The sequence below is a fragment of the Brienomyrus brachyistius genome, chromosome 3, assembly GCF_023856365.1.
Source record: "Brienomyrus brachyistius isolate T26 chromosome 3, BBRACH_0.4, whole genome shotgun sequence".
NCBI lineage: Eukaryota > Metazoa > Chordata > Actinopteri > Osteoglossiformes > Mormyridae > Brienomyrus > Brienomyrus brachyistius.
Window position 1 is genome coordinate 33,306,696 of NC_064535.1, and position 26,801 is coordinate 33,333,496.

Consider the following 26,801-nt stretch of genomic DNA (forward strand, 5'->3'; position numbering starts at 1 on the left):
CGGCGGGTAAAGATCGGACAGAGAAGTGGTGCGGCTACGATTCCGAGGTTTAAAAATGTAAAAATAAGCGAGATTCCCTGTTAATAGCTTTTCTGACTGTGTGTTTTAAATATTTTTTCAAAGCATCGAACAGGTGTACATAAACCTGTACAGGTGTAATTAAGTGCCAATAATACCGTAATGCATACTGGCAGTGTTAATGTGCAGTGTGTTAATGCCCCTATGAAAGTTTATGCCAGAACATGGTACGAGCATATAGTTCCTGCAATCAGCGGCTTCCCTGAGACTCCCCCCCCCCCCCCCCCCCCCCCCAGCTCTTTCGGTGTAACCTCGCCCAGAAGCTGCTAGTTACCTCCTCCTGGAAATGCCTCCTAAGCCCCCTCTGTCCCTGGCGATCTTAATGATTAGAAGGAAGCCCGCCAGCTCTCTCCCAGGACAGCCACATGCTGCAGGACCCCCGCCCAGCCGCCGAGGGGAACCTAACCCACCTCCGCTGACTGCCGTGGTCCCGTAAGTAACGCTGCGCTGTCGGTCTGTCTCCGTGCAGCCGGCTAGTCGCCTGTCTTTGATTTCTTCCTGAGAAACACACCTAAAAACGGAATTCGACGTTCCGGGGGCTTCACATTTTCTTTATGATGAGTTTGTTCTGGATTAACAGCTGTCACACATGGGGGAGCGTCTCCAAGTGGGACAGATGCTGGTGTTTGGGAGCACTGAAGTATCACTTCTTTCAGTTAATGCTATCAAATGAATTCTGACGCTGTCACAACAACCTGGTGCTTCATAGCGCAGAATTCCACCATTCTGTACAACCTGCATAAGGGGAGTAATCAGCACTAACCGGGTCCTTTGTGGGTTAATAGCTCAGGAATTCTGACCAGGACAAATGCTTTCTTGTTGCTGCTGGACCTATTCAGGGCATCACTCTGATTTATTCAGGCGGTAATAAGCGAGGAAACAGCATTGGCCATTTTAGCTATGAGACACAAACACAGCTTAATACATGCAGGATACACACACATACAGACAGACAATCCGTCCGAGGCTGTAAAATGCAAGAACACACAGGAAAACGTCACGTATGTCATTTTGTATACAAAATAATCCTTTAATCGCACACCTCGATCTACTGTCAAAATTAGCACGAGATTAACCCCTAATCCTTGCCAAAGTCTGTGTGCACATCATTCACCAGCCGATTCCCTCTCGTTTCACTGCAGTCTACATTAAAAAATTTCCGGTCCTGGAAATGATCATAGCTGTAAACAGTGTTGTGTGTGTGACCACAGTGGGGCGTGTGAGTAGGTGAAGCACTACGACTCTGCGTCATCCATCACACCTACTGCCATGTCGGGCACCCACGTCACAATATCATTTTTTGGGGCTCTGTACGCCTTACACTTCGGAATAATCATGAAATAATAATAGATGAAATCCTCACATAAAACAAAAGGACACAGAATCTATAAATCCAGTTCATTTCACATTACATGCACGGTTTTCTCTTGTTTGCTGGGTTACCTAAAATGAGAAAGGTTCCATGTGGATTTATGAGCTTTAGCAGAAGCTCAGGCTCAGGCTGAGGGTGTGTCCTCTGCATCTTCAGCTCACACCAAAGCCCACACCCTGACCCAAGCATATTAATAGCGAACTAACACAGGCTAATGCATTTAAAGAGCTTAGGTACAGACCAAGGTGGGTGGCAGTGAGCGTGTAAACGAAGCTAAGCTATCCGAGGTGCTGTTATTCAACTGACCTGTCTGTGTGTAAGGGGTCGCCATGAAGCGGGATGCCCGTCCATGGACACTGATTCTGCAGAGTTTCTGCCAGATCCTTCTGTGCCAGATGGTGATGAAAATCAACCAGCAAGCAGTGAAAGGTGACCTCCGAGGTCACACCACAACATACTGGGCCTCTGCGACCATACATGTCTTAACATTCATATTTTAGCTTGTTAAGTCAGGTGATCAGCCACCAAACTTCCAAACGTCATCTCTGCAATCACACCATGAGGCCAGTTTTTATTTATGCATGATGAATTTAAATGTCTTAATTATAACTTCTTATGTACCTCAACTAATGCAGTATCACACGTAACATAAAACCGGACAGATCACATATACTGTGAATTTAAATATACTGAATTTTATATGATTCTCTACAAATGTTTTAAATGTCATATGTATTGATTTCGACAGCAGGCAGCTCATGTCTCGGAGGCGAGGATATCTTCGCTGCGGTTAGGGAAAACAGCCCTGATGGACAGTTCATAGCCAATCTCAGCATCGCTGGTGAGCCCAGGCCAAACGGCATGCGTTTGGCCCTCAGCGGAGACAGTGCCGACTGGTTCTACCTGGAGGAGAATAGCATCAGGCTCAACGCATCTGTCTCGAGGGCTCTGGATCGAGAGGTAGCCCGACATCTTCAAAGTATAAGTGTACATTCAAGCGTGTTTCCCACCTAGTGACCACTATGATCTCACCAAAGGTTCATGGATCAGTTTTAATGGCGGTTTTGTCCTGCTATGAAGGAGAAACCATACAGGTATGTCTTAAAGCAGCAAAAGCTATTCTATACCTTTAAACATAATTAGCATAATATATTTCGTTATAGTTCTCCTCACCACCTTTTACACAGTTTTCCAGTTAGTTTCATTATATGTATTAAATAAATAAATATATTTATTAAATGTATAATTTTTTTTGTAGAGTGAATACAGGATCATGGTGGAGATCCTCAATGAAAATGACAACAAGCCAGTATTCATGGAAGAGACTGTCCAGCCTGTGACCATCAGCGAGGTGAGATCTCGTGTGGGTGGTCTAGGGTCATCAAGAAAGTTCAGGTGAAATTTTCCACCCCTATGAGGATGAGAGCATCACCTTGCAGTTTTGGGGTTTGATGTGACCTGCTCTTTTTTCAGCTGGCTGCGGTGAACTCTGTGGTGTTTGTTGTAAAGGCAGTGGATGCAGACGAGGACACCATCGTATATGTCATTGACAGGTCTCTGGTATGTGTCTCCCCCTACTGGTCATTAGTACCACACAATCCCTTTGTGTCACAGTCTAAATTTGACTTTATCTCTGAATAGCCAGACTCCAGCTACTTTAGGATAGACCTCCCCAACAGTGGTGACGTGATCTTATCCAAGCCCCTGGACTACGAGACCAAGACCCAGATGCAATTGGCCATTTACGCTGTGGTATGCCTCCACATATGGGGTTCATGTGACACCGTATGTCCCAAACATGGTGAAAGTGCTGGTACTGTCGGCTTTCTGTACATCCCGCATGCTCTGTACTGTCAGCTTGCTCTTATTTTTATCACATGAAGGAGATGAACACCCCAGAAATGTATAACACTTCAGCGACCATCATGATCGATGTGCTGGATGGAGATGACCAGTACCCACAATTCCAGCCATGTGTACCCCTAACCCAGGACACTGTGCACCCCATCTGCACCAACCCCATCTACACTGCTAACGTGACGGAGGCACATCAGGTACCCGATTCTTGGAACGTGAAATATCACAACTTGGTGAGCAGATGGTGAGCATCAAGAAGCAACAGGATCTCATTTGCTGTATCTCCGGCAGAACATCACGCTGCCGTTTGCTCCTGGTCGAATTTGTGCTGTGGATGGAGACAGAGGACTGGATGCCCCCCTGCTGTACACAATTCTGTCAGGTAGCATAAAATGCAGCACCAGAATTTTTACCTTCTGAGCACATTTACCTGTTGTAAATAATTAGCAACACAAGGCTACACTGCATAATGAGGATCATTTCATTGCTGTTGAAATTCTTTATTAATCGGCAATATATTTTATCACAGCATTAGAATTTGTGTGTGTTTATCAAGGGGATGGACGAAAGGATGGAAAACTGACATGAAAATGCAACAAAAGCGGCATTACAAACAGGGCTGCACCAGTAAGCCACACCAAATGCTCATTAGTGGCTCGTGTTGGCTGAGGAAGGCTGGAGGAGCAGCCCATCGATGTGTGAGCTGCACTCTGCAGACTTACTGCCTGACGTCCTGACTGGTGGTATTGGCAGCCACCTTGATGCCCATTGATTGCTCTGCTCGGCCTTATAATGAGGTCACTCTACCGGGTGCCCTATTGCAACAGGGCAAGGGCCAGTGGGATGGCACTTGTGTTCGTGATCAGAAGGTGATTGGTTCAAATCCTGGGGTCTGCAGATTGATGCCACTGTTGGACCCCTGAGCAAGGCCCTTAGCCTTGTTTGTTTCAGTGGTGCTGCACACTGACTGACCCTGCACTGTTACCCCAAGCTTGCTCTCACCTGTCTGTATATCTCATGGAGATGTGAAATGGTAACTTCCCCATGAGATCAATAAAGCATCACTATTATTAAATAGATTCAGATGTGTTCTCTCAATCTAAATGCCATTGAGCCATTATGGGAAGGTCTGGAACACAGAGGAAATTGGTAGCTCCTTTAATTCTCAAAGAACTGGAGGTTTTTCTTCTTGAAAGACGGTGGCCCTGTTCTTTCTTATGTATATTAATGTAGGTGTTTCCATTATTTTGTACAACATTTATTTTTAGGTGCTGACGATGGCCGCTTTCACATTGATAAACAAAGTGGAGAAGTAACCATGTCTAGACCGGCAGAGCAAGGACTCCTGGTGCCAACGTTCCAGCTTCAGATCATGGTGAGGGCAACACATTCCAGTTACATCATCAGCACAGCGGATCAAGGCTCTGAGATGACTGATAATACATATCAGGAGATGTATACGGGTCAAAATAACACAGCAATCTGAGTTTGCCGGACTAGGTACAATCTGAGGTAGCATCACAGTGACACCTTTGTTGATATGGTAACAGTATCCACAGTCTCCATCCGCAGGCCTCTCAGGTCGATGATCCCAGGAAGTACGCCATCACCTCCGCAGTGGTCCGCGTTTTGGCCCAGAACCACTTTGCCCCGCAGTTCAACAGCAGCACCTACTTCGGCTTCGTCCCAAACAGCAGTGAATCGTCCGTGCTCATCTCCACCCACGGAAACCAGGCATTGCTGCTCCAAGCCACCGATCATGACTTCCAAGATGTGCGTTGTGGGAAATCTCCATCTTTCTGTCCTAGCAGCAGATTATGATGTATCACACTGGTCTTGATGGAAAACCGGTCAAGGAGGTCCATTCGTAAACTGGAAACGGATTTCTCCGATTCTGCAGTGTCAGGTGACCGGCCCTGAGTGTTCATCTCCTGATGGGTAGGGCTGTAGCATGGTCAGTCTACCCATTTATATCCAAGCTGGTTTTAATAGAGAGCTGAATAAGCCAAAGCCAACAACAGCATGCTCTGGTCCCATTACTCTCCTCTTCACACCAGAACAACTAAAGCATATGGTCACCATGTGAACACACACCCCAGCAAAACACATCACACATTGCTCCAAATTCACCCTCCCCGTCTGGTTCCTATAGATCCTAAAATGTGGTCCAAACGTATGTTGTGTCAGTCAATCAATGTCTCAGAACTGTTACCAAATGTCCCCATAAACCTGTGACAGACTTGCCTTATGCTTTCTGGGATAGCTGGGACCTGCATCGTATAAGTGTACATGAAAAAACTGCTGGAAATAACTAAAGAAACTCTCATCGTTATACAATGTGAAACCTTAATAACGGCAAGTGTTTCAGAAACTCAACTGTATGTTAATTTAATCTTCAGGGAATAAATCCCAAGGTTCACTATTCTTTGTGGCCAAAGTCAAACAACACAAGATTGTATCATATGACACAGGAAGGCTACGTCATCGCCAAGCGCAGCCTACTCCCAGCTTCGGAGAAAGATTTCCTCGAGGTAAGAAAGGTGAAAGCCAAACTAGGTTAGTGAAATTAGTATGAAACATTCTATCGCTCCTCTTTCGAAGAGGAAGGCGGTCTCTCGCACCTCACAAACAGACAAGCAAATAATGGTGGTGCCTTCCAGGTGATCGCCAGAGACCAGGAGTCGGGGGAGGTTGCTAGGGCAACAGTGGAGATTGTGGCTATCCAGAGAGGTGAGCGAGGTAAGGCTCCAGTTAGCACCCCTGAGTGGAGAACTGGGGCCTGTATCACAAAGGTGGATTTCTTGCTTACCCAGATAACTTGTCAGATTTAAGGCACCCTAGTTTAAATGGACTTCATCTTTGTTCACTTACATTTAGCTCAGACTCCCTTTAAATCTGACAAGTTATCCAGCTAAGCAGGAAATCCTGCTTCATGATACCGGCCCCCCTTTGAATGTTCTGGGTTCTGATTGACAGAGCTATAGACCAATAAAGAGCTGAGATCCTCCTTCCTAGATCTGGGTAATCAGCGCCATGTTTGTAGTCCCCAAGTGGCTTCACTGAGGGCAAAATGCCAGCATGGGCCAGTCGCAGAATAGGGCATCTCTGAGACTCTTATTCTGGAGACTCTACAGCAGGGGTGTCAAACTCCAGTCCCCGGGGGCCAGAACACTGTGTAGCGTAGTTCTTTCCCTGTTCCACCACAAATGATTCAGCTCAAGAACTGTGTGGTAATTAGCACAAGGAGTTGAATCAGGTGTGTTAAATGAGTGGAAACCCAACAATGTGCAGGGCTCTGGCCCCCCAGGACTGGAGTTTGACACCCCTGCTCTACGGAGTCCAACCATACCTAACTGTAGTCTGACACCTAATCGCGTCTGTGGTTGCCAACACCGTAGACCTCGTCTGTAATCAGCAGCACCTAACCCCGTGTCTGTGATCACCAGCACCTAGCGCCGTGTCTGTGATCACCAGCACCTAACGATGTGTCTGTGATCACCAGCACTTAACGCCGTGTCTGTGATCACCAGCACCTAGCGCCGTGTCTGTGATCACCAACACCTAGCGCCGTTTCTGTGATCTCCAGCACCTAACGCCGTGTCTGTGATCACCAGCACCTAGCGCCGTGTCTGTGATCACCAACACCTAGCGCCGTTTCTGTGATCTCCAGCACCTAACGCCGTGTCTGTGATCACCAGCACCTAGCGCCGTGTCTGTGATCACCAGCACCTAACGCCGTTTCTGTGATCACCAGCACCTAGCGCCGTGTCTGTGATCACCAGCACCTAACGATGTGTCTGTGATCTCCAGCACCTAACGCCGTGTCTGTGATCACCAGCACCTAGCACCGTGTCTGTGATCACCAACACCTAGCGCCGTTTCTGTGATCTCCAGCACCTAACGCCGTGTCTGTGATCACCAGCACCTAGCGCCGTGTCTGTGATCACCAGCACCTAACACCGTTTCTGTGATCACCAGCACCTAGCGCCGTGTCTGTGATCACCAGCACCTAACGCCGTGTCTGTGATCACCAGCACCTAGCGCCGTGTCTGTGATCACCAGCACCTAGCGCCGTGTCTGTGATCACCAGCACCTAACGCCGTGTCTGTGATCACCAGCACCTAGCGCCGTGTCTGTGATCACCAGCACCTAACGCCGTTTCTGTGATCACCAGCACCTAACGCCCGTGTCTGTGATCACCAGCACCTAACGCCGTGTCTGTGATCACCAGCACCTAACGCCGTGTCTGTGATCACCAGCACCTAACGCCGTGTCTGTGATCACCAGCACCTAACACCCGTGTCTGTGGTCGCCAGCGCCGTGGAGCCTCTTTGGGGGGCAGAAGCGTTACATTCTGCATGTGGACGTGGTGCTGGCTGGCGGGATCGTGGCAGTGGTGCTGCTGTTACTGCTGGTAACAGTGATGTTTCTGCTGCTCTGGCTGGTGAGGCGTTGGAGGCAGCAACAGGAGGTGGCTGCCAAAGCCTCCGTGGCACAGGGGAAGCACCCTAACGTGGTAAGAGAGCTGCGATGCCCCACACATTTTTACGACAGGCACATTACAACGGGCTGCTCAGCACCAACACCCAGTCCTGCTTCCTTCTAAACAGTCACTGCATATGAGTATATCAGGGGTGTCCAATCTTATCCACATACATGGTGTGTATGCGGGTTTTTGGGATAACCTTTAGGTCAGCTGTTCAGACCCAGATGTGAGGACTCTTCAGCCAGTCAGTCCTAATTAGTAATCTAATTAGGGAGTTGCAGCGAAAACCCGCAAACACACAGCAGCCATTTCTGGGTAAGACTGGCCACCCCGGCATAGATAAAAAACTTACTCAGATTTAAAGTCATTACAAGCTGTTCAATACAAAGAGGACCGACGTGAGCTTCGAATCCTCACTAACGGCTTTTCCATTCCTCTCTCCATTTAGAGCTTAAGGTGGTTCCAGCTGGTGAGTTTGTGGCTCATAATCTGCCAAGGAGCTAATGTTTTACTGGTGATATTATTAGTCATGCAATATACTGGTCATAATAAACCATCAATCAAGGTTTATGGAAAACGGGGATGTGCATCTCCATCACTGAGGTGATGCAATACACATCTCGATGCATTGCCAACGATCCAGTACATTAAAAGCAACTATTAATGGGACACGTGATTCTCCCCTATTGCGATGAAGTGCAATTTGACAAGATTTTTTAAGTCAACACAATGCGATTCAATGCAATACGATGTGATGCAAAATAATATGATGCTATGCAATTCAATACGGTGCAGATATTTTGTTTTTATCCGTTTGGCGCTTCTCAAGCAGACAGAAAATCATTAAATAAATACAATAATAATTATATATTATTAAATTGGATTTTGCAGATGCAAAGGTATTAGAAACAATGCATCCCAAGCTCGTCTCATCTCATCTGTATCTGGTGCACACGTTTTTAATTGGGGCAACTGCATTATGTACTTTTATGCCGGGGCACCGATGCATGGCGGTGAATCTTACCATCCCTGATGGAAAATGCAGAAAAGGTAACAGATGACATGATTTAGTCGTGACAAAAAAAAACAAATTTGTTGGCTTAAATTAGCCTAGACCATTAGTAGAAACGCGAATCTGGATCAGATGGACAGTACAATTGCTCTGCATTGCTGTTGTGACATTGTGAGTTATTTCCGCCAGGCTAGGTTTGTGTCAGCTCCCTCCTACACCTGCTGAGGATGCTTTTAGGTATCGTTCTTCAGTGTAAAGTGAAAGGTATCATGGGAAATGCTGTCTGAGAGTCTAACACTTTTTCATTAAAAGGTAAACTCCGGAAGGCCGACACCTCACATAGAGGAAATCTCTTTCTGCAACGAAGCGTACGAGGACTGTGAAACCTCAGGCTCGCTGGGACGCGGTCTCCACGGGAAAAAGCCTGGCATCCTGCGCAGAAAGACCCAGAGGAACCACAGCGACAGCACCGACCTCCTAAGAGACAGTCAGTCCCTGTGTATGACAGCAGAACCATTACCCATACATGTGCCTCCATCAATCATGTCCAACGGGAAAGCAGCAGACAGGCTGAGCAAATCGGTGTCATTTGTGGACGATGTCACACTGAGGGAAATAAGGACGGCAGAAAATCCAAGGAACAGGAGTCTGGAGGTTCAGACGGTAGAATCGATATTTTTAGGCGAGATCCCGCAGGAGCCGTGCGAAACCGAAGAGGGAGATCGATCTGATGACGAGAGGGAAGCCAAGAATCTGTACAAGGTAGTGTATCCTGTCAAGGAAGAGGGGAAGCCTGGGGAAACTGAAAACTTCTACAGTCACAAGCATGACCAGCAGGGGGACAGGGACATGGACAGGGAGGGCTGCCCCGAATCTTGAAGATGCAGCAGCCATCAATAACCAGTCCCGAACACTCAGATGGTGCAGCGCACCCAGGAGGCTGCGATTTCTCATTAAGGCTGATTAAGAAGGAAAGCCAGAACAGTATCGAAACAATTCTTATTCCAATAGCAGTCAAGGTTATCAATACTGATCTAAACAATACACATCTTCAGCAATTATGAATCTGTTTGTAAAATTGTAAACAATGTGGAAAAGGTCTACACTTTTCATACATTCTGTACATTTTTATAATTATTGCTACTTTCATATTTTGCCACATCTTGCTCTAGAAGGTAAATATATGAACGACATAGATTCATAGTTTAACTTTAAATTTATACAATAAAACTTTCCATAAGGAGAATTACATCACGTTTGTCGCAATATTTACTGCCTTACCATGTTAGTCTGTGTGACCCAGCTTTGATGCAGGAAAAGCCACATTTGATAAAACTGTAGTAAAATGGTGAACTGATCTGATGTAAATCTTTAAAACACATTTAATCTTTATATTGTTGAAGCATTCAGCATTTACTGTGCTGCATTTATTTCTACAAAACCATGTTTTAAGTTTGTTGATGATGTACCAGTTCTTCTATTTGTAAACTGTCAGTTACTGGCTTATTCGGTGCCAAGTGACGTATGAAATGTGAGGTATACGGTGCAGGATTGCCCGTGTGAGGTACACGGTGCAGGATTGCCCGTGTGAGGTATACGGTGCACTATTGCCCGTGTGAGGTACACGGTGCAGGATTGCCCGTGTGAGGTACACGGTGCAGGATTGCCCGTGTGAGGTATACGGTGCACTATTGCCCGTGTGAGGTACACGGTGCAGGATTGCCCGTGTGAGGTACACGGTGCAGGATTGCCCGTGTGAGGTACACGGTGCAGGATTGCCCGTGTGAGGTACACGGTGCAGGATTGCCTATGTGAGGTATACGGTGCAGGATTGCCCGTGTGAGGTATATGGTGCAGGATTGCCCATGTGAGGTACACGGTGCAGGATTGCCCATGCAGGCGGCGGAGGTCCATCTGCAGCTCGACACCACACAGCCGCCCGTGAGGTACAAGTCAAAGAATGCCCAGAACCGTGATGCCCTCATTTCAGTTTTATTGTTCATGAGATGCTACATCAGATGGAGCAGAATGCTGGAACACCCCCCTCTGTCTTTTGTCAGCTACCCGGTTCATGATTTTAAGAGGAGAAAAAGAACAAACTAAATTAAAATAAACCACGCCAGAGTTCACTTGATAGTTACAGTTTAGCCTGGCAATCAAAACTGTAAAAGTCCATCCGTGGCTGTAAGGGGCCTAACCTGCAGACCTCTGTCTCCATATCCCCTGCCTCTGTCCTCGAGGCTGGGGCTGCTGTTTGCTGTGTGTTGAATTTTTATGGCACAGACGGCAAACCAATGCCGCTCGTTCACCTTCCCCCCCACACGTTAGACATCTCTTACAGCTTCTCCTACCAGGCACATCCACGTTTTGTCCCGTTACGTCCCCGGCTGGCTGGATGCAGACTTATTGGCATCGTCACGGTCCGAATTCTCTTAAGCGGCCCCCCCAGGAAAAGCACGGTGCCCCTTGCGGTGATTCCCCCAGCTGGAGCCCTGGGGGCCTCCTACTGGTGTGGCCCCCGCAGGGCTGATGCACGTCCTCCTGGTGAGTAGCCCCCCATTTCATTGGTACTCTTCCGCTTCACTGCTCTCATCTCAACGTCGCCAACAAAAGTTTGTCCTGAAATTTGGGCACAGGGTCACTATAGCAATACTTGACATTTAGTGAAAATGAAGTATTGAAACATGTTTGCTGTAAGAATCACATGCTTCATAAACAGAACCCTGAATGACCAGGCTGGTCAGTGACCTGTCACTAGCCCAAAATGCTATTTACATTATATTTAGCAGGTGTTTTCTTCCAAAACAACGTTCATTTTCGGGAGAATGGTTCCGTCAGTCCCTGGAACAATTGGGGGTTAAGGCACTTGCTCAGGGACTTGAACCGGCGACCTTCCGATCACAGGCACTGTGTCCTAACCCCCTGATTCACACATTATCCCCCTACACAAAGCTGAATGAGGTGGGGCCTACCTAAAAGCTGGAACCTGGAACACAGGTCCCCTGGCCCCGTGCCCCCTACTCCTATCAGACGGCCGAGGTTCTGCCCAGCTGAGTCGCCTCACCTGGTGTTGTGGCTACCGGTACAGCCTGGTGAAGTCTCTGATCGCCCAGCAAACTTGCTTGCATTCTTCAGCACTACAATGGGACAAAACGACCCAGCGTCACCATCAAATGTACAGCCAAGACGTCGGCGACGAATGTCACTGAGGAACACTGCGGCTCGGGCTGACCCGGGGCTCGGACCTGGTGACCTGCTTGTGGAAGTCCGTCAGCTGCTTGTGTGTGACGGTCACGGCGCCCCCTGCAGTCTCCTTGGGGAGTCCTTTCAGTGTGTTCTCCAGCCAGCGGCAGAATGCCTGCAAACGTGACATGCTGCGAGTCAAACACCACAGCAAAACACGGCAGAGCAGGCGGTGCAGGGCTACAGAACTGGCACTGCCGTGAATCTGCTGGATCATCACCTGAAATAACCACACTGACCTCGCGTGCATCTCTGCACAGCCTCAAACCACATTTAAGCAGGTTTCAGCTCCACAGATACGCTTCCCTCTTATGGCCTGCAGTGGATAACTTAAATCTAGCAGGATAGAGACGGACCCAAGATTTGTTACTGAGAATTATGCCACTTTTAAGCCTCCAGTGAGCTTGAACACCGAAGCCTCATGGCTGGTTGTGTGGACAAACACCGACTGTCTGCTTTACTGGCTTCCTCATAGCACATACAGCCCCCCCCCCCGCCCCCAAAAGAGATGCAGACTGACCTCCCGCTCAAACAGCATCATCTCAAAGTAGACCTCGGCGACGTCTGGCAGGGTGTAGGAGGGCAGGCAGAAGCAGCAGGAGTGTAGAAGCTGTGTGACCAGCTGCTGGCCGTGTTGTGCCAAAGCCTGCGAGATGAACTCCTTCCTAACGTGGAAGCCCTCCTCGTGCTGGGGAGGACAGGAGCCAGGGATTACACCGACTGTGGCTCACAGCCTCGGACGACCCGGGGCAGGGCGGGGAACTCACGCCACTGCTGACGCCTGAGTGAATGAGGTCCCTAATGAACTTCATGACGCTGCAGTTGGCATCACGGTGGTCCAGCATGGAAGCGGCGATGGCGCACTGGATGATGTGGACGATGATCAGGCTGTTCATCAAAGTGATGGGACTCCTTTGGATAAACCTGGTGGGGGGGGGACCAGGGGGACTGAGCACCTGAGCACACCAGACAGCCTCTACATAAGGTCGGAGGGGGCTGGGGGCCACACACCTCGTCACCAGCCGGAAAAGGTCATCCACGGTGTCTGGGTGATTACGGAGGCCATTGGGCTGTTCCAGTAGTTGGAAAGTCGGCACACATAATGCCTGCAGGTGGGACAGTCTGGAGATTAATTACACTGCCCCCCCACCCAGGACCAATGGCCCAGTATGCGTGACCCATGCACAACACCTACTTGTAACATGTCCAGCAGGCCCTAGGGGCGTGACCCCAAACGCAACACCTACCTGTAACATGTATAACAGGCCCTGGGGGCGTGACCACACACACCCCAGCTACCCGTCACATATCCGGCAGGCCCTGGGCGTGTGACCCCACACTCCCCATCTACCTGTGATAGGTCCAGTAGGCACTGGGGGCGTGATCCCACACAGCCCAACTACCTGTAACATGTCCAGGAAGCCCTGGGGGCATGACCCCACATACCCCAGCTACCCATCATATGTTCAACAGGCCCTGGGGGCGTGACCCCACATACCACAGCTACCCATCATATGTTCAACAGGCCCTGGGGGCGTGACCCCACATACCACAGCTACCTGTTACATGTCCAGCAGGTCATGGGTTTGTGACCCCACACACCCCAACTACCTGTAACATGTCCAGCAGTCCTTGGCGACAGCCATCCTCCATGCCGTACTCGTCTACCAGGATGCTGCCCAGGTAGAGGAAACAGGAGTGGGGATACTGCTGGTACACGCCGACCATCTATGAGGGGCACATCAAAAGAGGCGGTCATTGTGCTGTGTGCACTCAGGGCTAAGGCTCAGATGGAAGAACAGTGGGCGGGCCCTACCTGCGTGACCAGCGGCTGCAGCAGCGAGGCGGAGCCCTACCTGCGTGACCAGCGGCTGCAGCAGCGAGGCGGAGCCCTACCTGTGTGACCAGCGGCTGCAGCAGCGAGGCGGAGCCCTACCTGTGTGACCAGCAGCTGCAGCAGCGAGGCGGAGCCCTACCTGTGTGACCAGCGGCTGCAGCAGCGAGGCGGAGCCCTACCTGTGTGACCAGCGGCTGCAGCAGCGAGGCGGAGCCCTACCTGTGTGACCAGCGGCTGCAGCAGCGAGGCGGAGCCCTACCTGTGTGACCAGCGGCTGCAGCAGCGAGGCGGAGCCCTACCTGTGTGACCAGCGGCTGCAGCAGCGAGGCGGAACCCTACCTGTGTGACCAGCGGCTGCAGCAGCGAGGCAGAACCCTTGCCCACGCAGCGCACTGCGAAGCGCAGACAGCGGCAGCACCGCTCCACAATGCGATTGTCGGCCTGGTACTTGTTCAGTGTCTCTGACAGCACGGGCCAAATCTGAAGAAAGTACAGATGGTTAGCATTACCAATCCTGTATGCTGGTCGCACTACTGGTCACAGGTCACGCTGTGCTGCTACATTGTACTGTAGACCAAGGGGCCCCTATGCTGCTACATTGTACTGTAGACCAAGGGGCCCCTATGCTGCTACATTGTACTGTAGACCAAGGGGCCCCTATGCTGCTACATTGTACTGTAGACCAAGGGGCCCCTATGCTGCTACATTGTACTGTAGACCAAGGGGCCCCTATGCTGCTATACTGTACTGTAGACCAAGGGGCCCCTATGCTGCTACACTGTACTGTAGACCAAGGGCCCCCTATGCTGCTACACTGTACTGTAGACCAAGGGCACGCTATGCTGCTACACTGTACTGTAGACCAAGGGGCCCCTATGCTGCTACACTGTACTGTAGACCAAGGGCCCGCTATGCTGCTACATTGTACTGTAGACCAAGGGGCCCCTATGCTGCTACACTGTACTGTAGACCAAGGGGCCCCTATGCTGCTACATTGTACTGTAGACCAAGGGGCCCCTATGCTGCTACACTGTACTGTAGACCAAGGGGCCCCTATGCTGCTACACTGTACTGTAGACCAAGGGCCCCCTATGCTGCTACACTGTACTGTAGACCAAGGGCACGCTATGCTGCTACACTGTACTGTAGACCAAGGGGCCCCTATGCTGCTACACTGTACTGTAGACCAAGGGGCCCCTATGCTGCTACACTGTACTGTAGACCAAGGGGCCCCTATGCTGCTACACTGTACTGTAGACCAAGGGGCCCCTATGCTGCTACATTGTACTGTAGACCAAGGGGCCCCTATGCTGCTACATTGTACTGTAGACCAAGGGGCCCCTATGCTGCTACACTGTACTGTAGACCAAGGGCCCGCTATGCTGCTACATTGTACTGTAGAGCAAGGGCCCGCTATGCTGCTACATTGTACTGTAGACCAAGGGCCCGCTATGCTGCTACATTGTACTGTAGACCAAGGGCCCGCTATGCTGCTACATTGTACTGTAGACCAAGGGCCCGCTATGCTGCTACACTGTACTGTAGACCAAGGGGCCCCTATGCTGCTACACTGTACTGTAGACCAAGGGGCCCCTATGCTGCTACATTGTACTGTAGACCAAGGGGCCCCTATGCTGCTATACTGTACTGTAGACCAAGGGGCCCCTATGCTGCTACACTGTACTGTAGACCAAGGGCCCCCTATGCTGCTACACTGTACTGTAGACCAAGGGCACGCTATGCTGCTACACTGTACTGTAGACCAAGGGGCCCCTATGCTGCTACACTGTACTGTAGACCAAGGGGCCCCTATGCTGCTACACTGTACTGTAGACCAAGGGGCCCCTATGCTGCTACACTGTACTGTAGACCAAGGGGCCCCTATGCTGCTACACTGTACTGTAGACCAAGGGCCCGCTATGCTGCTACATTGTACTGTAGACCAAGGGCCCGCTATGCTGCTACATTGTACTGTAGACCAAGGGCCCGCTATGCTGCTACATTGTACTGTAGACCAAGGGCCCGCTATGCTGCTACATTGTACTGTAGACCAAGGGCCCGCTATGCTGCTACACTGTACTGTAGACCAAGGGGCCCCTATGCTGCTACACTGTACTGTAGACCAAGGGGCCCCTATGCTGCTACATTGTACTGTAGACCAAGGGGCCCCTATGCTGCTATACTGTACTGTAGACCAAGGGGCCCCTATGCTGCTACACTGTACTGTAGACCAAGGGCCCCCTATGCTGCTACACTGTACTGTAGACCAAGGGCACGCTATGCTGCTACACTGTACTGTAGACCAAGGGGCCCCTATGCTGCTACACTGTACTGTAGACCAAGGGGCCCCTATGCTGCTACACTGTACTGTAGACCAAGGGGCCCCTATGCTGCTACACTGTACTGTAGACCAAGGGGCCCCTATGCTGCTACACTGTACTGTAGACCAAGGGCCCGCTATGCTGCTACATTGTACTGTAGACCAAGGGCCCGCTATGCTGCTACATTGTACTGTAGACCAAGGGCCCGCTATGCTGCTACATTGTACTGTAGACCAAGGGCCCGCTATGCTGCTACACTGTACTGTAGACCAAGGGGCCCCTATGCTGCTACACTGTACTGTAGACCAAGGGCCTGCTACACCGATACACTCTACGGTGCACTGAGGCCATGTGTACATTGCTGTACTCTACTGTGGGTTAAAGCCACAGCAGACTAGCTATGCTAAGTGACACTCGGTTACACCAGAGTCAATGTCGTGCTAAACAGGATTTAAAAAAAAAAAGGCTTACATCTTGAATGACTTTTTGACAGGGATGCGTCTGCCCATTCTCTACTGTGGGATTCGTGTTTCTGGAAAAGCAGGACATTCAAGTAAGGAAAAAATAAATGTAAAACAGACTCCGAACACCAAAAATGTACAAGCTAGCCTGCAAACAAAGAGTGGTAAGGACATACCTGAAGATCACCGCTAGCCTGTCCAGCCAAACCGTGGGGTCGGCAGATTTCCCGTTGCTGGTCTGCTGAGCAAGCAGCTGGGGTAACAAAGAGAGATGAGCAGCTAGACCTTGGCATCCTGCCCCAAGAATGAGCAGCTCAGCATCAGAGTTCAACCCACCATGACAAAAAAGGAGCACTGACCTTTTTGAGGACCATGACCTGCAATGAGCACAGGTCACTCATACACTCGGCAATCTTCTCCAGTGGAAGCCTGGCTAAAACCAAGGCTGTTCCTGCAAGACGAGCAGAAAATGGCTTTCAGAAGGACAGCATGACCATCCACCTGAAGTGGACATGTTCAGCGGTATAGCAAGGCCGCCTGACCCAGAACATCATACAATGACATTGTAAACAGATTAAACGAGTTAAGATTTTATGCCACAGAAGCAGCCAGGCTTACATTCATGGCAAAAGTTAAGTTATATACAGTGAGAGAAATAATTAACAGTTATAAAACTCCAAAGAACTGCCAAAGATTTAACCTTAACAGAAATATCTTTGACGTGAGTCACTCCATATCAAAAACACACAGCTTGAGGAAAAATTTCCCTGTTTGTCTTCAGATTCCCCTGAAAAAAATCACAGGTGCTCCAGTACCAAACTTCTGCAGAAACCCCAAATTCCGTCTCTATCTCTAATAGTTTTGAAACCACGGCCCTCTGAAATTTTTGCCAAACAAGCGGTGAAAGGAGAACTCTGAGGACTGATACACCTTCCTTGGAAGAAGTAGGGCTGGAAGAATTAGGGGAGGATACACCCATCTTCAGGGCTGAGGTCACTGAAGCAGTGAAAATAACTTGATGGTGGTACGGCTCCGGTGGTGGATGAGATCCGCCTCTGACTCCTGAAAGCCCCTGATGCTGTTGGGCTGCCTTGGCGGACTCGCCTCTCCACCATCACATGGACATTGGGGACACTGCCTCTGGACTGCCTTTTCTTTACACATACCAAAGATTTCATTGCATATATTACTGCATATTGCATATATATTGTATATGCTGTATGTTTGTTATTCTTGTCACTATTTTGTTGTTAGACATCTATTGTTCTTCATTGTTAGTAGACACTTTCACACTGAAGGTCCGGAAACCCTGGGCTTTGTTGAATATGAACTTTTGTAGCTCCTGGCCACTTTGGTGTGTCGCTTTCACATCGCACAACAGGACCTGGGAACTTTATACTAAATGATAATGGAAGATGCAAAAGCTCGTAGGTTAAGCTTCACGCACAGTTTCATACAAAACTAACACGGCAAAACAATGGAGGATAAAAAAGCCACTTTGCTACTTATCAACTGCAATCAAACTGGAATGCAGCCTTCTAGTTCAATTTATATGACCCGCTACATGTGTGTAATTCTTATTAAATCTGGCCAGCAGATCGATCATTCATTTTCTACAGAATAAAAAAATGACGTAACATTATCCTGCTAATAAGCGCTGACGAGTTTCTCCGCAAGCACCGGTCGATATTAGACAAAAGTACACTGGTTATTGATAAAATTTTCTGATGCAGAAATATGGAACAAGCAAAAAAAAAAAAAAACGAATAACTGGTTACATGGAATAATTACATGGAATTATTTCTGTACCTAAATTACATCTGCTCAGTTTTTACTCCACTACTTCTATCTTTCTTTGCACTTCCAGATAACTTCCAAATAAGCGCAGGTGTTTGTGGTCAACCAGTCATCAAGCTGTCACTCCAAACGCCTCCACAATAGTTTGCATTTGAGCGTGTAAGATGTGTAACTTCTTGTGTAGGCATCCTAAGTCAGGGCCGGGCTGTTAAAGAATGGGGCCATCATGCCTTTTGCCCATCCCACTTCCGGGAAGTACCTTTGAGGAGGCCAACAGCAGCTTCCGAGGACAGGAAGAAGGAGTCGAGGGCATGGGCAATGTCCAGCAGGGCCTGGAAGTGCTGGATCATGAGGTCGCTGCATGTAGAGCACATGTTGTGGATGGCTTTGGCCGAGACTGAAGAGAGGGCCTTCTCCCGTAATCCCTTCATGAGGTAATTCAGCACAGGATCTGTTCCCACACACACACAGTTAGAGGAGCCCAAAGTGCACGTCTATTCCCCACCCGCCAGGCAGGGCACATTATGAAAGGTAGCAAGTCCACGTTCCCTTTCCAGCACACACCTAAGAAGCGGGGGTTATGGTCAATCACTTCACCCATCTCCCCCACCAGGTCGATGCTGGTGTAGCGCACAGCAATGTGGATGGTCTGGGGTAGCAGCACCACCTGCTCCAGGACCTCCAGCAGGGTTGGATTGTTCTCGCTGCCCAGGGGAGAGGGGTTGACGCGTCACACACATCATCCATGAGCTGGATAAGGTAAGCAAAAGCACACGCCTTTCCTGGACATAGCGGGTGCTGCACTTCAGGGGTGCACTTTCGGACTCACGGACTGACACTCCTGGCGATGGCGGCCATAATGAAGAGCACGGCCTCTGTCACCTCCCAGGGGGGGTTCCCCTCTTTCAGGGTGGCATACAGCTGTAAGAGAAAGGCGTCCCAGCTGGGTGAGCTGCTGACAGACCAAGCAGAGCTCCATCTTCAGCCTGTGCTTGACGATATTGCTACACTTCATTCTTGGCTAAAGCCACTCTAGGCTGCTCTACTGTGAGCTAAGACTACTCTACACCACACTATGCAACACTGCTACAGTCCTTTGTGGGCTAAGTCACCCTACACTGCTACACTCAACTATAAGCTAAAGCTACTTTACACTACGCAGCTACACTCTACTGTATCCAGGGTCATATTACACTACTACACTCTACTGTAAGCCAAGGACGTGCTACGCAGCTACACTCTGCTATGGACCTAAACCACAACGCACTTTGTCCCACACACAGCACATCCAGGATCATGTGACATACCTGGGAAAAGCACTCCACAGACCCAACCAGGAAGACAATGTCCTTCACCAAATCTGACACTCTCATCCGAAACTCCCCAAAATCATCGGTATCTTCAGGGATGCCCTCCTGTAAACACAGGCATAAAATGAAACGGTGTGTGTTTGTGACGTCACAGCGAAATGAAAAGCAGCATCTGGGCCATCACACCTGACAGACCAGATTATAATGCCGGCCAGAACAGAAATGTACAAAACAAAGACGATCACAGATTCCTTGACGCGATCCAGAGCAGGTGCCGAGGAAAAGCAGGAGCTGACAAGGAGCCTCACATGGTCGGGGTCCAGCTGGCAGTGATGGGCCAGCCCGTGCAGTAGCCTCTGGATGTAGGGCCGGAAGATTCCATGCAGCATGACATCACTGGTCTTGTACAGGTGCTCGCCCAGGCGGTACCAGAAATTAAAGGAGATCTCCACCACCTGACATCGAGAGACAGTTCATTGGCCAGGGAACCTCTCTATGGCTCGATGGTGACGCTCCTTTGGCTCCAGTAGAAATTCGAGAGGGGGTCTCACCTCGTACTGGGGGTGTCCCGTGCAGATGAGAAGCAGCTCCAGGGATCGGAGGTTCCCCATGCCCTGTCCTGGGCTACGCACCATCGCCTCCAGGAAGGTCTCACACAGCTCCGTGAAGATGCGACAGTAATTAAGCACCCTGTGTGTGAGAAGTGCTCATGTCACCACAGCCACCGGAGCTCTGTTTGTTTACATCTTGAACACTAGGGGTTCACAATCTTTTGATGACCACAGACCAGTGTGCACTGCACAATTTTACAGACCAAGGGGCGGGGTGTGCTTACGGAAAAATCTGTCCACCAGATTGGTCAGTGGGACAGATTTTATTGATCCGTTTCCATTTTTTGTACAATGCAGTCAAAGCGTAAAAATCATAAAAAGGTGTGATTTAACAATATGTGTGTTTTGCGGGTCAGCGGCACAACCAGGGGTTGGGAACGACAGACTGAAAGACAGCGAGGTGTCCCGTTCCCATGTGCATGGATGGTGGGATCAGTGGGATCTTGACGTGAGGGACGGACGGAAGGCTCACTTGTCCAGGTCCTCACGGGCCACCGACATGTGGTAAGCGGTTTCCAGCGTGAGCACGCCCTGGAAGAGCTGCAGGGCAAGCGGCACGTGGCTGTCCACATTCTCGATGGCGTACAGCGCCGAGCAGACGCAGTCTGAGGCTGCCTCATGCAGATTGGTGGCCGTCTCGTCCCGCTGCTGCAAGGAACAAGATGGCAAGAGTCACGCACAGCCCTCGGGTATCATTGTCTTCTGTATCTGAGGGTGCGTCTTGAAAAGGACAGCAAGATGGGACACAAGAAAACTGATCCACTCCACTGTACTTGTACCCATACTTGTACAAATGGCAAAAAGACCTTAATTTTCAATGTATGTCTAACAGACAGCTTAAGGGCACCATAGAGACCATCTGTGATGCCCCTGGAGGTGAGCGTTGTGACCATGAACACGCAAGGGATTCTGAAAGAGGAATAAAGAGCAATGGCCACAGATCGGGGTGACACCCACTAGCACTTGGAAGAGGATGACGAGGAGCTGGTTGCTGGCCATGAAGTTGTGGTCCAGGACGCCCAGGTTAAACCAGCTGCTCAAGCACCGGAAGACCTTCATCAACATCTTCTCATTATTGCCGGTTTTCTCGACACATGATACCTGAGGAGGAAGGGAGCAGTTAGGGTAAATGTCCCCAAATTAAGGTCGACTGAGAGGCCAGGAAGTAGGACGCTGGGAGGGCTGCACAATTCTCACCAGCAGAGTGACGACAGAGTTGGAGTACAAGTTTAAATCCTCGGTGATCTCCGTCCGACGATTGGTTCCGATGCGCAGGGAGCGGCTGTGTACCTCCTCGGGCAGCACGGTCAGGATCTCTATCAGGAAGGGCATGGAGGAGACGTCACTGCTGTACCTGTGGGAGGACCGGGAGGATAAGGAAGTGCAGAGTGATCCGGGTAAGGTTAGGAGGTATTGCATGCCATCACTGAAAACAACAAAGGGTTAAGTACTCAATTACAGCATGGTGAACATCCTTACTTTTCTATGAGAGTCTGGACACAGCCCTTCCAAGAAGTCATCTGAAGGGCTAAATCTGCAATCGCTAGAGCAAGCTGGGAGAGAACAGGAGCATCAGGAGCAGGTAGATGCTTCCAAAGAGACTGAAAGACACACCATCCCATGCACAAGTAAATGGGATTCAACTCTATTGGTCAAGACTTCTCACTGGATTTGTCTGCAAATATATTACAAGCATTGATTGGATGCTACCTTAATAAAATATCATCTAGTATTGCCTAATTATGCTCCCACTGTTGGAAACACAGAAGGATGCAGGCCTAGCACGGAAACATCCTGAGGGCGCTTATCCACCGCACCAAGTACCGTACTTTTGGTATTTTCGCTTTTCCATTGACTCCCGATCGAGTACCAGTACCAAAAGCACCAAACCAGTTGGGGTACTTCCTTGGTAATTTGGTACTTTGGGGTGGGACTTGAAATTCTTTCTTTGTCGAATGGTTATAGAAAAAGGCTGCGGCTGAAACACAATGTAAATGCTGCCTTGAAAACGGTCACAAACTCAGGAAACGATGACAAATTAAGTAAAAATAAATTAATAGCGATCTGGTCAGAAGAACAGATCCAAAAAAAGATCAGGGTGGCATGACAAGATATTTAAAAAGTAAACTCAGTGACAAAGAAAAGTGAAGCACCCAGACAGAGTGGTGGAAATGAAATAAATCTGCAAGTGGTGAAACGTCATGTGACTATTGCCATGACTATAATATCAGATCAGACAGACAACAGACTTGGCAGTCTGGGGACACTGCTGGTCCCATGTCAGTCAGTAGGGTGTGGAACTGCCCCCCCCAGCCGTTGTATCCTTTCCTGCGGCAAGTTGGCCCACAGCTGGAAAAGTGCCCAAAGGGCACTTTAATAAAGTACCGAAAGGTCAGAACGTCTTGTGTTGGTTTTCCACCAATGTAAAAACTGGTAGCAGCACTGAATGACATCATAAAAATGCAAGGTGGGGTCTTTTTACTGATTTCGGCTATAGTATGTAGCTGATGTGCAATATTAATACCAAGACTACATGTTATGCGTAGGCATTTCTCACACTGCAAGGACATTATACCGCATGGTTTTGCTGAAACTATTTTACTCTATCATAGGAAATAAAACTTACCAAGCTTTGCTATTTTAATGATTGTTCCTTTTCAAGATGAACTAGTATATGTTTAAAAAGTAAGTTTAAAGTTCACCGCCGCCGCTTCAGCATGAGCTGTGCATGCCGTAATCATTTTCATTTTTGCCATTCAAATAATTTCTGAATGACTGTGAGAAATGTATCGCAGCCCTAGTATATTATAGCAGATGCCTCTTCATTTCTTCTGATGCCATCCACATCTCGTTGAACATGTTATTCCGACCCGATCACAATTAAAGCTTTCGTCTCTTCATATGTCCACGCATCCAGTTTTATTGCTGTTGTTTTTTACTTCGCTTTACCTCAGAGTTTCTAACTAGGTTTTTTTCAGGATAGCAGATGTATTTTGTTTTTGCCAGGAAGGTTATTTGTATAATAACTCAACATTAAACACGTTTGCAAACCCCACCCTCAAGTACCGAGGTACCGAAAAAGTTCCCCAGCTGGTTTGGTACTTTTGACAGTGGCACATGACTGGAAATCAATGGAAAAGGGAAAGCACCAAATTTCAGTAGCAGAAGTACAGTACCTGGTGCAGTGGAAAGGTGAACATAAGCCAAGCGGGTCTGAACCCGATCACTGTTTCTATAAATCAAGACTGCAGACTGACACACACTGACCTGAGTGACGATGACGGGGGAGAGGTCTCTGAGCCTCTGTATATGAGACAGCAGCGAGTCCCGGAGGGCCGTGTAGGTTTCGGCTGGAAGTTCATAGAATGAGGTCTGTATTTTCATCTTCATGGTCTGGGCGGCAAAGTAACAGGACTCCACGTCCTGCTGCAGCTGCAGAAGCTGGTCAGAGATCTCCCAGGCGTACATCTACAGGAGAGACGGGACACGTGTCAGCACAGCAGGGAAAACAGTGGAGCAGCTCACTGTGGAGACAGCTCTAGTCAGCATCTCTCAGTAAACACAAACATCACAAGCTTTTTAAGGATAGGAAGGAGCCATCTATACAGAGTCAGCACTTTTTGTCCAGATCAGGAAAGGATGCATCCCTGTGTGAAGATTACTGTTCCAATGTGGGAGTAATTTGATTATATTATAATGAAATCTAGAAAATCTCCGTAATCCACCAAATAAGTACCCTCTCTCATTTATTACTAAATTACCACTTACACAGCTACGTTGTCAGGAGTGTTAAAACCTAATATATAGCAGGGCCAGCCTATTTCCGCAGCCAGCACCGCCAGCTGACCCTAGCCCCCAAAGGGTCCGCTGGCCGCCCCCAGGAGCAACTGAGGATTCCGCCTACAGGTCTGACACCATCACTGGACCTTCAGCAAAATCAGACTGAGCACCACAGTCACGTGAATTAATTAACTCTATACCTGTCAAACAGCAGGAGGACTCGAAGCATGCCTCATTCTCCCTCCCAACTAAAACACCTCCACTTAGAAAAAGGACATCCACCTGCTAATACTCTCCTTTTTAAAAAGCAGACACTGGCAGGTGTCCAGGGTGTGGTAGGAGAAGTTGCTGACGTAGTCACACAAGCAAATCAGTATCAGCTTTATTGGCCGAGTATATTCACACACGGGGAGCCTGTCTGTGGCTCTCATACATACAGTAAATACATACACAGTCAGGTCAGGACAGTGGCCACATACAGTGCAGCAGATATCTACAATGTGTATGTGTGGTTGATAAATGATGATGATGATGACGATGATGATGTATAAAAAGTGCAGGAGTGCATGACAGTGCACTTAAATAACGGTCAAATAACCAAGACAATAACCCTAACTGTGACTATGAACAAACCATTACATGCGAACCCAGGTGACAGTCGTGTCACACAACGATCATGACCATGCCAAGTCACAAAATGCGACCGTACTGGCTGGGCAGCGCCTCCCAGCCAAGTCCTGCCCGGTTTGCCCTGTCATTCAGTCCACTTGGAAGTTACACAGAATATACCTAGACCAGGAAAAGGGAATGCGAAGCGGATGGGCAAGGGCAGGTGCCTCTCCACACATTCAGCCACACTCACTATGTCTCTCAATATACTTCTCCTAAACCTGCTTTCCCAATACCAGTGCTCGCAGTTTCATGTCTGCCCGACCACTGCGTACGACGCACCCAGAATATCCACGGACAGATTCCGCCCGGTCACAGCCTACCCGGAAGCTTCCTGGTAGGCCGCGCCGAAGCCTCGAACTTTACTAGCCCACTTACCGATCTCTGCAGCTCCCCGAGCCACACGGAGGCTCGCTCTTTGCCGGCAGGATCCGGGTCGTGGTACAGCGCCTGGACGGCCCGGTAGACCAGCGCAAGGGATGGCTTGTTGCCCTCCATGGCACCTTTATGTTTCAGGGAAACTAGTTCAAGTAAAATATCTCCGGATACTGTGCAAAAAGTGTAAGCAGTCCGCCAGTTAATATTTATTTAGGTGGACGGTGCGCTTCTCGGAGCGCCATGTCAGACGGACAGGTTCGCCGTATGTCCGATAAGCGCCCCCGTGTGGAATTCAGAGGAAGGATGGTTGGGACTTGAAAATGTAAAAGAATATAAAGTGTGAAACATAATTAAAGCATATATATACAGTATATGCACATGTGAGTATGCATAAATACGTCTATTTTCATTTGTCTTAATGTTTTAATATCCACGTCTTAAAATGTGATGTTTATATCATGTTTATACGTCTCGATCTTTATATGCTATTCATTACTTTTCATTGGCACTATAATCAACAAGAACGATATTTTACCTGAGTCAGGGCCAGACGCAGACTTACAGTACTACTGAGGTCCAATTTAACACCCCCAACTACCCCTAACACCGCTGACCACCACCGTGGAATATAAAGGCTAAAATACTCGTGAGATATTCTGGAAATTTCTGTTTCTTTAATATTAGGACATTTAACAATTAATTTATGTGTAATTTCAAGATCTCAATAATGGGGGTTCCTCCCGCAGTGGGCAAAAGGGGTATCTCTGATCACGAATCCCTGAAGTGGATGAGTTATGTGTTACAGGAGCAGAAGATTATAGCTGCATTTAATAAATAAGCAACACAGTGTATTATTACTCTACAGTTAGATTTCTTTAGACTGTTTGTCTTGTCATTAAATTGAACCCCCAATTCCCATGTTAATCACCAAAGAACAAAATCTATTTGGTAATGATAACAATTGCCTTAGTTCCGGTTCGTTTTTGATTGCAGTGAACAGCACTGGGGCACTCTGCAATCCTGGACATAGTGGCCGGTACTGGTGTTCTTCCTTTGACGATTTCTCAGTTGTATTAGTGCTTATTAATGCATCAATGAAATGTAGTGCATGACAGTTCCTTTGTTGATATGCTGATATCTATTGATTTTGAGTGTTTACTGCAAGAAATCTACCAGACTGAAGTGCGCGACGAACTGACCACTTATTCCTTTAAGTATGGCGAATAAACAAGGCCAGTCACGTGGCTCCCGAACAGATAATTGTTTATTGTGGTAGCCTTGGCAACGAACCCATGGAGTAACGTAGAGATTTTGTAGTGAAAACGCGATAATGTGTTTCAGAGTCATCAGACGCTTAAGTCGAATATGGTATTTTTTGCTTTCGTTACAAAATCTTTACTAACTAAAGTAGAGCCATTTATAAGGCATTTCCCGACTTTGACGAAAAGCTCCACCTCGGGGACCTCGGTGGTGTGTATGGCCATAACCCCAGTGTATAACCCATATATGTCTTAGATCTGAAATTGACAATAAAAGGTACTTGGACTTTCACTTGTATAATGCTGAGGCAGCAGTTTTTCATGATTATT

At 48.6% G+C, this 26,801-nt stretch overlaps 2 protein-coding genes across 12 annotated transcripts; one reads left to right on the forward strand and one right to left on the reverse strand.

Annotated features, from left to right (window-relative positions):
- The first annotated feature begins 364 nt into the window (after positions 1 to 364).
- Positions 365 to 10,161, forward strand: LOC125738862 (cadherin-related family member 5-like). Of its 4 annotated transcripts, none has more exons than XM_049008325.1 (15): positions 365 to 510; positions 1,772 to 1,879; positions 2,199 to 2,410; positions 2,488 to 2,544; positions 2,709 to 2,801; positions 2,924 to 3,010; positions 3,092 to 3,202; positions 3,334 to 3,504; positions 3,599 to 3,689; positions 4,576 to 4,682; positions 4,880 to 5,080; positions 5,707 to 5,838; positions 5,968 to 6,046; positions 7,624 to 7,823; positions 9,118 to 10,161. In XM_049008325.1, exons 2-15 carry the CDS (start codon positions 1,780 to 1,782, stop codon positions 9,682 to 9,684), a joined length of 2,208 nt encoding a protein of 735 aa, XP_048864282.1. In that variant the 5' UTR covers positions 365 to 510; positions 1,772 to 1,779; the 3' UTR covers positions 9,685 to 10,161. The 4 variants fall into 4 exon arrangements, with proteins under 4 accessions (XP_048864282.1, XP_048864285.1, XP_048864283.1 ...); XM_049008328.1 differs by having other exon boundaries at positions 5,779 to 5,838; XM_049008326.1 differs by having other exon boundaries at positions 2,202 to 2,410.
- Positions 10,162 to 10,778: 617 nt separating this feature from the next.
- On the reverse strand, positions 10,779 to 25,480 carry LOC125738860 (transportin-3-like). Of its 8 annotated transcripts, none has more exons than XR_007396926.1 (23): positions 25,213 to 25,478; positions 23,653 to 23,853; positions 21,865 to 21,938; positions 21,583 to 21,739; positions 21,343 to 21,486; positions 20,858 to 21,033; positions 20,326 to 20,464; positions 20,083 to 20,229; positions 19,772 to 19,879; positions 19,294 to 19,385; positions 19,029 to 19,168; positions 18,724 to 18,915; positions 17,027 to 17,118; positions 16,844 to 16,920; positions 16,678 to 16,738; positions 14,225 to 14,365; positions 13,660 to 13,776; positions 13,060 to 13,154; positions 12,816 to 12,972; positions 12,569 to 12,736; positions 12,038 to 12,163; positions 11,870 to 11,942; positions 10,779 to 11,424 (listed from the first exon to the last, which is right to left on the reverse strand). XR_007396926.1 is itself a non-coding variant. In XM_049008318.1 (23 exons), exons 1-22 carry the CDS (start codon positions 25,330 to 25,332, stop codon positions 11,882 to 11,884), a joined length of 2,772 nt encoding a protein of 923 aa, XP_048864275.1. In that variant the 5' UTR covers positions 25,333 to 25,477; the 3' UTR covers positions 10,779 to 11,424; positions 11,870 to 11,881. The 8 variants fall into 8 exon arrangements, 7 of the variants coding, with proteins under 7 accessions (XP_048864275.1, XP_048864281.1, XP_048864280.1 ...); XM_049008318.1 differs by having other exon boundaries at positions 12,051 to 12,163; positions 25,213 to 25,477; XM_049008324.1 differs by lacking the exons at positions 10,779 to 11,424; positions 11,870 to 11,942; positions 12,038 to 12,163; positions 12,569 to 12,736 and adding an exon at positions 14,105 to 14,144 and having other exon boundaries at positions 12,834 to 12,972; positions 25,213 to 25,479.
- Positions 25,481 to 26,801: the final 1,321 nt, after the last annotated feature.

Coding starts and splice junctions, on each gene's coding strand:
- LOC125738862 (XM_049008325.1), top strand. CDS start 1,780: ATGAAGCGGGATGCCCGTCCATGGACACTGATTCTGCAGAGTTTCTGC. Junction 3,203..3,333: donor AATTGGCCATTTACGCTGTG/GTATGCCTCCAC, acceptor TATCACATGAAG/GAGATGAACACCCCAGAAAT. Junction 3,690..4,575: donor GCTGTACACAATTCTGTCAG/GTAGCATAAAAT, acceptor ATTTATTTTTAG/GTGCTGACGATGGCCGCTTT.
- LOC125738860 (XM_049008318.1), bottom strand. CDS start 25,332: ATGGAGGGCAACAAGCCATCCCTTGCGCTGGTCTACCGGGCCGTCCAG. Junction 23,854..25,212: donor TCGGGGAGCTGCAGAGATCG/GTAAGTGGGCTA, acceptor TCTCTCCTGTAG/ATGTACGCCTGGGAGATCTC. Junction 19,880..20,082: donor GCCAGCTGGACCCCGACCAT/GTGAGGCTCCTT, acceptor CTGTGTTTACAG/GAGGGCATCCCTGAAGATAC.